This window comes from Rutilus rutilus (genome assembly GCF_951802725.1).
Source record: "Rutilus rutilus genome assembly, chromosome: 5".
Lineage (NCBI taxonomy): Eukaryota > Metazoa > Chordata > Actinopteri > Cypriniformes > Leuciscidae > Rutilus > Rutilus rutilus.
Window position 1 is genome coordinate 18,038,057 of NC_140213.1, and position 11,536 is coordinate 18,049,592.

Sequence of the window (11,536 nt, forward strand, 5' to 3'; positions counted from 1 at the left end):
TACTAGAGAAAATGGTGCTCATAGTGCTAGTCATTTCCTCTAGTTCATCTGTTTGTTTGGGTTCACTGAGCAACTGAGATAGATCAGGTAAGCTATTTGAGAATCTATCTATAGTTGTTGGAAGGATTGTTCTGCCTGGTCGATAACGTGGCGCAACATGACAAATTTCAGCAGTACGTAGTATGCAAGTGACCATGTAATGGTCAGTGACTTCATCACTTTGCCGTATAATATCTATATCGGTTGGATTGGTTCCATGTGATATAATTAAATCTAGCGTATGATTAAGACGATGAGTGGGACCAGTGACGTTTTGCTTGACCCCAAAGGAGTTTAATAAATCTTTAAACGAAGCCCCTAACGCATCATTTGTGTTATCTACGTGTATGTTAAAATCTCCAACAATTAATGCTTTATCGACATTGACCAATAGATCTGAGAGAAAGTCTGCAAACTCTTTTAGGAAATCAGCGTAAGGCCCTGGCGGTCTATATACAGTAGCCAAGGCTAGAGATAATAGGGATTTCTTTCTTACATCTAAGAGAGTAACATTTAGCACAAGTACTTCAAACGAATTAAACCTGTGACCTGTTTTCTGGGTAACATTAAGAATATCTCTGTAGATTGTTGCAACACCACCGCCACGACCAATCAGACAGGGCTCATGCTTATAACAGTATCCAGGAGGAGTAGACTCATTAAGACCGAAATAATCATTTGGTTTAAGCCAGGTTTCAGTGAGGCAAAGTACATCGAAACTATTATCTGTGACCATTTCATTTACAATAACCGCCTTAGGTGTGAGTGATCTAATGTTTAGAAGTTTTTGTACACTAATATTGAGATTTTCTGGTTTAATCACAATTAGATTTTTCCTAGATTCTACAGTAGATTTAATGTTTGACCTCACTAAACGAGGAATAGACACAGTTTCAATATAATGTTCTACATTGGTACTTATATCAATTAAGTTTGGACAGCAAAGAGTGTGATTTGGACTTTGACTTACTAGTCATATGGTGTGTAGCGTCTTGGAGATGTTGTCCGACAGAAGAGCCGCTCCGATTCTGCTGGGGTGAAGGCCATCAGCACGGAAGAGCCTAGGTCGCTCCCAGAAAAGATTCCAATTATTTACAAAGAGCAGTCTCTGTTCATTACACCATGACATTAACCATTCATTTAGAGCAAATAATCTACTGAACCTTTCATGTCCTAGTCGGTACGTGGGAAGCGGTCCAGACACGATGATCGTTGTTTCAGGCGATGTGCTGCGTACCGTCTCGATCAGGCTCCTGTAGTCCTTCTTCAGAACCTCCGACTGCCGCAGCCTGATGTCGTTCGTTCCCGCGTGCAGTACGACAGCTCCGATGCGCTCGTCACCGTTCAGGATCTCGGGGACCTGCGCAGCGACATCAAGAACACGAGCACCAGGAAAGCAGTGAGTGCGCACCTTACCTTTACCTATGGTAGCGTGGACATGCCGGACGATGGAACTGCCGATGATCACAGCGTCGCGTTCCGTCTCGCGTAGAGGGGAGAAGCGGTTCCGTGTGGAGATCTCGAAGGCCGGGAGGGGCGGAGAGGTCCTTGCTCTGGTCCGGGCTCGCGTCCTCCGCTGTGGAATCACCCAGGGTCCATGGTGTTGTGTCGGTGCCGGAGTGAATGAAACCAGGGATGATCACGTCCTGGGCAGAGAAACACACGGAGTAGACGAGGTCGGAGTAAAAAGGTTACTAACCACTGACTTGTGAGCATCGGCGCGTGATGTTTCAAGCGCGGATCGCCGATCTCGCAGCTCGGCCTGTCTCTCTAGTAGGTCGCGGATCTGCTTCTCCACGGATTCCAGCTCTAACTGCATAGAATGCAGCTCGAACGTGTCCTCACCTGCACTCAAAGGTAACGTTAGACACACATCCATTATATTCGCCATTATAGCAGATATAGCAGCTTTCAGTGATACGGGTGTAAATAAGAGGATCGATAGGCGCGACCACGCGTGCAATGATAGTGGGCTAAGGCTAGTAGCGGAAGTTTGGATATAAGTAGCGATATCAAAGCAATCCGATTGTTTTTTAAAGAGAATAGTATTCCAAATATGTTCACACGCTATAAAAATGAAAAAGTTCGTTTGTAAAAGAGTGTAAAGAAGAAAATCAAGGTTTCTGAATTAATTCGACGGAGCTCCAAACACAACAATGCACTCAGTCGCGACGCATGCGCCTTTTCAGAGACATCAGAATCAGCAGCATCAAGTAACAGGGCCCGTCAACCCATGGCGTGGCCCAGACCAAGGATACTAGGGATGCCCAGAGAGTCCTACAGGGAGGGGTCAGCTGCCAATGTTATCATTAAACGCTGACCAATAACCTATGCTGCGGGTTAAAATAGAGGACAAGATAATACCCATTATGCTTAACACAGGGGCAACATTTACCTGCCTGAGCCCAAAATATGCCTCTCACCTCCCTAGGTCTGGAAAATATGCCAAGACAGTAGGATTCTCGGGACTGACGCAGCTGATCCCAATGACAACCCCCGTCAGCATAAAAGTCAAAGATTCTGAGATAAAAATTCCTGTACTAGTGTCAGATCAAACACCAGTTAATTTGTTGGGAAGGGATGCTATATGCAAACTAAAATTACAGTTATGGTGCTCTACTGAAGGTATATATATAGAAAATGCAGGCATAAAACAAATGATGGTAATAGATAAAGTTGATCAACAAGAATCACAAGCAAACATATTTTTGATAGGAAGTCTGGACAGGGACATAGGGAAGACACTAGATAAATGGGGAAAATATATAAAAGTGCAACTTCAGAAACCAACCCTCCCAGAAACTGAATTCCATTGTACAATGAGATATGATCCTCTTAGAGATCCAATAATGGAAAAAGATTGGCTAGAAAAAAACAAGGGGCAGGATGTAGGTCTGACTTCAAAATTATATAATTATAGGACCAGCAGGGGCAGCATTACAAATCGAAGAATGTGAATTTACTAAAACATGGTTTAGAGTAGGTGATTCAGTCCCACATGTTACTTTATATCTGAATGAAGGGAGTCAGGCAAAAGATTTAGGCCCAATGATGTTAAAGGCCACTGGAAAGGTATGGGAAGCCACTGAAAACCCTTTCATTTTTCAAACACCAGATATGACACATCTTAAAATCCTATGCACAACTAATATGGTAGGGATTCCAAAATGAATAGTAGAGGAAGAAGGAAAACATGACTTGAAGTCCAAAATGGAGGAACTGATATTAGAAATGGAACAACACGTGCCCATACAGTTGTGGTCTAAACATGACACAGATGTTGGCCTAGTCAAATCAGCAAACCCTGTTAAAATTGGAATTAAACCAGGAGTTCAGTTACCAAGAAAGCAACAATATCCATTGAAACGTGAAGCTGTGGAAGGGATAAGGAAAACAATTGATGGATTAGTAGAAGCAGGAGTATTGGTTGAAACTACTAGTTATTGCAACACCCTAATTTTACCAGTTAAAAAAGCCAATAAGTCAAAATGGAGGTTAGTGCATGACTTAAGAACAGTTAATGAGGTAGTTGAAGATTGGCCAGCAGAAGTTCCAAATCCGCATAGCTATTGACAAATGTTCCACCTGCTGCTAATTATTTCACTGTGATTGATCTTTGTTCTGCATTTTTCAGCATATCACTAGCAGAAGAAAGCAGACACCTTTTTTCAAACACTCCCCTCACATATTTAACCAAGTTTTAAAATTAGATCTAGAGGATTTGAGACTGGATAGCACATTAATACAGTATGTTGATGATTTGCTAATATGCTCAACAACGCTGGAACAGTGCCATCAGGATTCCATCAAAGTGCTGACCAAATTAGCTGAAGGAGGTCATAAAGCCTCAAAAGAAAAATTACAGTATTGCCTGCCTCAGGTAGAATACTTGGGTCGATTGATCGCACACCAGACAAAGGCAATATCACCTAGTCAATTAGAAGGAATCAGTAAAGCGCCACAGCCACAAACAGTGTGACAAATGATGACATTTTTAGGGATGACTGGATTTAGCGCTGATTGGATAGAGGATTATGCTATCAAAACAGCTCCACTGCGAGCCCTAATAAGGCAGGCAGGTCAACAAAATCTTAGAGCACAATTGATATGGGATTCCGAGGCACTGGTAGCATTTAAAGTAACAACATGTCGTTTTTCAACCTCCATAATATATTTCCAAGACCCTTGTGATGGTACATCGACTTACAATAGGTTGAATGAGACGTCTGCCATAGCCTGACGGGGTCTGTATCGCTTTTACTGGCACTATGTAACTTCGGGGTGCGGGTAGTAACCCAAGCACAAAAAGAACTACAATATTCGACTGCTTTACGGCATACGTCACTTCCCCCACCACTTCCTCAAATTCGGCAGTGAGAGGCCAACCAGCGTCTGTTTTCGTGTGTCTGTTTTCGTCATGGCCGAAGCAGCAGCGAAACGTAAGAAGTCCAAGGTTTTGTCGGAGGAGAGTCGGAAGAGGAAAAGGGAGAGTGATAAACTGAAAGGCAGGACGAGGATCAATATTGGTCGAGCGTTTGCTCGCTGGCGTGAGCTTAAGGAGGAGGAGGGCTGCCCGACCGATGCTGACTTGGCCGTCATGCTGTTTTAGATGGTTAGGATGCTATCGCTATCATTCTCATTCCGATTTGAGCATTGCAATCGATGACATGCAAATCGCAAATATTTGAGTTAAAATGTTTAGTCTACTAAACATGTCGAAAGTATGAAAGGAGGAAGATTAATAATATTATCATTGCCCATATGAAAAAAAACCTGCATGCTTCATATACAGCAACCGTAAAAAAAATTCAGCTACCAGACACGGCAAGTGACATCGACACCTAGTAAAGCCAGACATTCACAACTATCACAGCTGCTGGTGTCTACCGTTACTGAGGATAGTGATAGGTAACGTATTTGTTTTTCTGCACTGCTTAGCAAATCTTTAGGAGTGTTGTTCAAAATTCATTTTCTTTTGTTGTTTAGAGATGACATCCCAGTCAAAGGTGTACAACCGCTGGACACACAAGAAGTGGGTGTGCTAGAAGCCAGGTGGGTTTGCCTAATAGTGAGACAATGGTTTGTAGACTGTACTGGTGGCTTGTTGACTGCTTGTATATTTTTTTTTCACTCGTTTATGTCTGTTCTACAATGGTTGTAGCATGCACTCCATGAGTATTGCAGAGGAGGAGCAGTTTGACTCTCCAGATGAAGAAGCAAGGAACGATTTGAGAAATAGCACGCAAGTCTTGCACATGAATTTTCTTTTTTTCTATTTTATTAGTATTTCATGAATATGTTCAAGTCTGATTATCTGTTCATATGTGCAGCATTGACATGGATGAGCGGTGGACTAAACAAAGCTTCTGTGAAGATGGGGACAGTTCTGATGAAGATTATGTCCCTTTTCTTCAGATACGGTACGGTTGTGTAATGAAATTAGAGTTGGAACAGTATTTACAGTAATGGTAGTTATTAACTAGTCCAGGGGTCGGCAACCCGCGGCTCTAGAGCCTAGAGGCTCTTAAGCGCCGCCCTAGTGGCTCCCTGGAGCTTTTTCAAAAATATGAAAATGGAAAAAATATTTTTTGTTTTAATATAATTTCTGTAGGAGGAAAAACATGACAAACATTCTTAACCCTTTCGCACGTACGATCACATCGGTCGGTGTGATTAGAACGGTCAGTGCATCACGTGATCAACTGCTAAATTCAAATGTGCTCTCGCGCGTTGGCTGGCGCTGAGCCAGATACAGGCGCGCTCGGCTCAGAGCTGTCATATATCACAACTTTTCAGTGTTTTCAACCACATAATGTTTATTTTAGGTTTCAGACATATAATACAAAAAAAAAAAAAAATACATTTAGAGTTTGTAAAATACATACTGATGTTAAAGGAAGAGGCAATAATAACCATTTCCATTATAATTAGACACGTTTTATTCATATTAGATACACATTGTGTAAGTAACTTTAAAGTTTACTCTATTCTTCTCCCATTTCACCAGCCACTTACTTTTATGTATTTCGGGAGAAGTGGATGAATTCACGTGTTGTAAATCCAACAGATCCGACAGCTCAACTAACGCGATCGTTATAAAGGTGTTTAAACAACAAAACGCTTCCACTTGCATATATTTGACAATCGGAATATCAGATATTTCATGCCATATCTAACAAATTTGTGAATATTTTGAATAAAAAAGGAAAAAATGACATAAAAGCAGATCATCATTCATTCAGCTCTGTTGCTGCTGCGGTGTGTCACGTGACACGCAATGACGCGTCACCATGGAAACCATAAAGTGACACATTCTAAATAACGGTCGCCTTGAAAAACTCATGCTGGGGGGGTCAGTCAGAATATTTTAAACTTACGTGTGAAAGGGTTAAAGTTTTTCAACGTTGTAAACATAATACACGAATAAATAAATCGAAACATAATACATTAAAATTATAATGGAAGTTAAACTTAAAGCACGATCGTACAGCAGAGTAGTCACGTGGTGCGTCATTCTCTCCAGGATGCGCTGCAGGGAAAATAAACATTTAATAATGAATGCTCATTATGTATTTGTAGCCTACTTATCATTTTGATACTAGGGGGCTAATAAAGCTAATATAGACACTTACAGCATGTGTTGCCTTCATTATAAGGCTTATAAGGCTTTTAATTTTTTGCGGCTCCAGACAGATTTATTTTTTTTTTTTTTTGGTCCAATATGGCTCTTTCAACATTTTGGGTTGCCGACCCCTAAACTAGTCCATGTTTGTTTTTGATCTGTTTGTCCATCTGCAGTCCTGGAGGTCAAGATGTCATTGAACAGCTGTACGAGATCAGCGTGGATGAAGCCGTGACTGATGTTGCGATGCCTACTTTCCCAGAAGATGATGTGAGCGATATTCCAGACTCATACAAGGTTGTTTGTGAAGATGACATAGTTGGCAAGAATGCCAGTATCGTGTATCATGAAAATCTAAAGACGCTGGCCACCTACCTCCAATTGCCTATAGAGAAGTGCAGCAAATTCAACAAGGTGACAGAAACTGCATGCTCTGCTGGACCACCATTTCAGATGAACTTGAAAACTAGGGGAACTGGAGTCATCTTGGAATGGGTAAGTCTTGTAATTTCTGGTGCTACACTATAATCTGTAATGAACATCCCCCAGCTCCATTAGTTATGTTAGTCTACTGTGTAAAGTGTATCATGATTTTTCAAACTGCAATTAGCAAAAAAAAAATTGTTGTCTTCATATGGAAAGTTTTTAACTTTGTCAGTAATGTCCCATTATCTGCACAATGGTGTTGGTAAATGTGGCTGAGACTATTTTTATGGAATGCTGCTTCAGAGAATTTGTCAGGTTAAACAACTTGTCATAGTTAGTATATCCAAGATTTGACATCATGCCTGTATTTATGATGTGCGCTCAATCTGGGATTCTTTATTTACCCCCCTCCATTTCTACAGGTATGTCCCTTTGGACACACTTTGTGGCGGTGGAATTCGCAGCCCCTTTTGAAATACGGCATGCAGGGAGGTGATTTCATGCTGGCCATCAACATACTGCTCTCCGGGAATAATTACAGGAAGATTGCCTTTCTGTTCAAGTTCATGCAAATGGGGACGGTGAATGACTCAACTTTTTTCAAAATTCAAGACACGTACTGCATTGAACCAGTCGAACAGTTCTGGCAAAAGATAAGAGCTGATGTTCTAAACAGTTTGAAGGAAAAGGATGAAGTTGTTGTCCTAGCACTGCATGAAAATTGGGATTTCCGACCCCGTAAACGGCCGCAAATCTCACTAATTTTCGGCAGTTAACGACAATTTACAGCCTGTGAGCGTTCGTCTGTGCCGAATATTGCCGGAAACGAACCATGACGTATGCAGAGCGCTCGCGCCAGAGGTGTGAATGGCTCTAATTACCATATGAATAGCAGCTCCCGCCAGAGAAAGGCTTGAATTTCCTCACTCACTATTGGTTGAACCCACGTGGTTTAAACAAGAAAAATCACTCGTGATTGGTTGGCAGATCTGTTACTATTGGTCACCCTCGCTCATTACAAATTCAAAAAATTATAATATTCATATAAATAATAATATATAAATTATTTTTTTATATTCATAATATGCTATTCTGTGGTATATTCATGTCATTGTTAACCTATGGACTACACTATTATTACCATCAAGGACATGAATTTATAAAGGAATGGAAAATTTGCCAGGGACATGCTGTTTATTCAAAGAAAGAGCTTTATTAGCACAGACACAAAACAATATACACCTATGTACAAAGCATAGATCATCTGCACACACAACAAATTGGAAGCTCAGTGTCTGTTTTCATCTTCGGAGCTGTTGGAGGTGACTAGCGGCGTTCTCTCTGAATTCGATCCACTTTGAAAACGTCTGTGGTGCGTTGCCCTGTATTTAGGAGTCGCCTCTAATCTCGACTGCAGCGTAGCACAGAGCTCTGTGAGCTCCTGGCTGGTGGTTGAACTTCATCGGACATCAGATCTATGGTGGCGCACTTCCAAATGCCCACGTCATCCTCACCTAGCACACCGTCTCGCTTCTAGCAGCTGTAAAAACAACCAATACAGACAATCAGTACTGTGATGCACTGTGTATGGACACAAAACATCTATTAATGCACGTGAAAAATAGTCACATTGACTAAAAATCTTACCCTCTTTCTTCTCGCTTGACTCCGAGCTGAACTCGTCACAGCTTCGGCCTGCAATGCCAGATCTGGTTGTTTGTACCTGAAGCTCCTGCGTACTGTCTCGTAGTATGTCTTACAGGCAGCTGGAAAACAATTAAATGAGAGTGAAATGAATCAAAACAACGCAAGTCACAGTAAAATAAAACAAGGAGAAAATAGTAAAAGTTACTTACAATGTCGTCATGATCAGCGTCATGAAAATCTGGACTTGCAGACATAGCTCTGAGTAAATGTGAGGTTACGCCCTCGTTATGAGGCGAGGTTACTCTATGGAAACAAAATGTATGATTAAGATCGTAAACTATAACGGATCTATTTTCTTATACAAGAGAATGAAAGCATATTCTTTGAATCTTACCTTTAAAATGTTTGTAAGTTTTTATGAAAGTAAAAAAATAAAAGAATGTAAGATTCTTTTATTTTATTTTTTTACCTTGATCCAGTTTGTAGCGCCCACAATTTGTCTCAGAGTTGAGATGGCATACTGCTTCCTGTAAATTACAGGATTATTTACAATTATTAAACAAATAATAGCCATCAATCCCATGACCTCTTGCTTTATGATGAAATCATGAAAAACAGAATATTCTTACATTTCACAAGGCCTGACAAAATACAGATGCAGGTAACTAGCGGCATTCTGTCTGAATTCAGTCCATTTTGCAGACGTCTGTGGTGCGTTGCCCTGTACTTTGGAGTCGACTCTAATCTCAACTGCAGCGTAGCACAGAGCTCTGTGAGCTCCTGGCTGCGACAGGACGGAGGTCGCACAATCCATCCAGACACCCCACACACCTTCCTCATCAGACATCAGGTCTATGGAAGCACACTTCCGAAGGCCCACCTCATCCTCAGCTAGCACACTCTGTCTCGCTTTTAGCAGCTGTTAAAACCAATAAAGACAATCAGTACTGCCCAATGCACTGCGTATGGACAACACACATCTATTAATGCACCTGAAAAATAGTCACATTGACCAAAAACGAATCTAATCTAATAAATCTTACCGTCTTTCTTCTCGCTCGACTCCGAGCTGAATTCACCACAGCTTCCGCCTGCAATGCAAGATCTGGTTGTTTGTACCTGAAGCTCCTGCGCACTGTCGTGTAATATGTCTTAAAGGCAGCTGGAAAACAATTAATTGAGAGTGATATTAATAAGAACAACATAAGTCACAGTAAAATTAATAAGAACAACATAAGTCACAGTAAAATTAAACAAAGGAGAAAAAAATGCAACCGGGTGAAATTGCAGAAATACACACCGGAAGCAAACTAAGTTATGCTTTTTGAAATTGGGGTTTTATTCTGACTGCTGTTTAAAGGGTAACTAAACCCCTGGTCAGAGCCTGACTCCACCCACTGGCAATATTTGAAAAATGCTAGAAAAGTGGGCAGACCCCAGCGGAGATAGAGGGGATGAACCGTGAGCGGAAGGGCGTGCACCTGAGACCTGCTGTCAGACTCTCTAAAATGGAGAGTGACTCACAGGGTCGCAAGACGACGTAAAGTACATGATGCATCTGATGAGTTTTATCGAGTTGATGTCAATAGCACGCGCTCTCTATAGGCATATTCATATTTTGCCGCTATGTGAAAAAATTCAGCAAAATGCGCCGACGCGTTTGTCGACCCCAGAGGATTAACTTTAGCCTAACCATAAATTGTGATTAAAATATATATAATCACTCACATCAAGACGCCGCTGCGGTGGTGGAGTCCATGCAGGATCGAGGAGCAGCGTTTGGCACTGCGTCGCTGTTCAGCGCGAGCTGTGTGGAGAAGCCAATTTCCACCTCTATTGCGTTGGAAAAGCAATTCCGCGTAAAATGCAGGTTTTACACTCACGGTCTTCCAGGCCAAGTGCATGCAAACACTGGCACCTAATTTCCAAGTCTGCTGGAAAGCTATGCAGTCCAGCAGTGCAGTTGCACCCAGCAACAGTACACCTACCACTGTACTAAATACAGATAAATCTACGCTAGCTCATCCAAGGGCGTGGTGAGCTCGTACCAAGGGAGGGCGTGGTGAGCTGGAACCTGCCTACGTCACGCAGTACCGCTTACGTCACGCAGTACCGCAACATCCAATAGGAAAATTCAACTGCAGTAGCCACCGTTCAACCTGAAGAGGGCAGCACTCAGACGTTTTTACACCATATATTGTAGAATTAAAACACTTTATACCCAAATGTCAAAAAAGTTACTCGAATCAATGAACAGCACTAATAAAGCCCCATTCTTACAGATCATTAACTAAAAAAAGTTGGTTTAGGGTTTAGTTACCCTTTAAAATAAGTGACAGCGGTCAATGGAAGCACAATTAAACAGACAAAAGTCTGATTAAGAAAAAAAGTTTGCCTTGTTCGAAGAGATTTCACAAGAAAAAAAAAATAGATTTCACTAGTTAAAAAAAAAAAAGAACAAAAAAAAAAAAGAAATTGTAGAAACAGTTTACAGTAAATTTGAAGATGACAATCAAATGTCACAAAAAGCTTAACCAGTGGATCAATGCCCAAATCCACAGAATACTTAATTCAAACTGAAATGCAGTGTAATACACTGCAACTGGTCAGATTTAAATTGATTTCTCCAAACCAAAATATGTTAGGCTACAATTAAATACGATAACACAAACTGGAATACGGCAGTGGCTGAGGTAACTTAGGCCTAAGTTACAAGACAAATAAAAGCTCTTAAACAAAGCCACAACCCACGTTTAATCATGCCATGCGGAACCAGAAATATGCATTTAACCATCAAGTTAT

At 41.2% G+C, this 11,536-nt stretch overlaps 1 protein-coding gene across 2 annotated transcripts; it reads right to left on the minus strand.

The window, feature by feature from the left end:
- Positions 1–8,151: 8,151 nt before the first annotated feature.
- LOC311290444 (uncharacterized protein) lies at positions 8,152–9,993 on the minus strand. 2 transcript variants are annotated; one of them, XM_084408920.1, is made up of 6 exons: positions 9,778–9,993; positions 9,364–9,653; positions 9,204–9,261; positions 8,944–9,037; positions 8,811–8,853; positions 8,152–8,627 (listed from the first exon to the last, which is right to left on the minus strand). In XM_084408920.1, exons 1-4 carry the CDS (start codon positions 9,937–9,939, stop codon positions 9,020–9,022), a joined length of 528 nt encoding a protein of 175 aa, XP_084265046.1. In that variant the 5' UTR covers positions 9,940–9,993; the 3' UTR covers positions 8,152–8,627; positions 8,811–8,853; positions 8,944–9,019. The 2 variants fall into 2 exon arrangements, with proteins under 2 accessions (XP_084265046.1, XP_084265045.1); XM_084408919.1 differs by lacking the exon at positions 8,152–8,627 and having other exon boundaries at positions 8,752–8,853.
- Between the last annotated feature and the right edge of the window lie 1,543 nt (positions 9,994–11,536).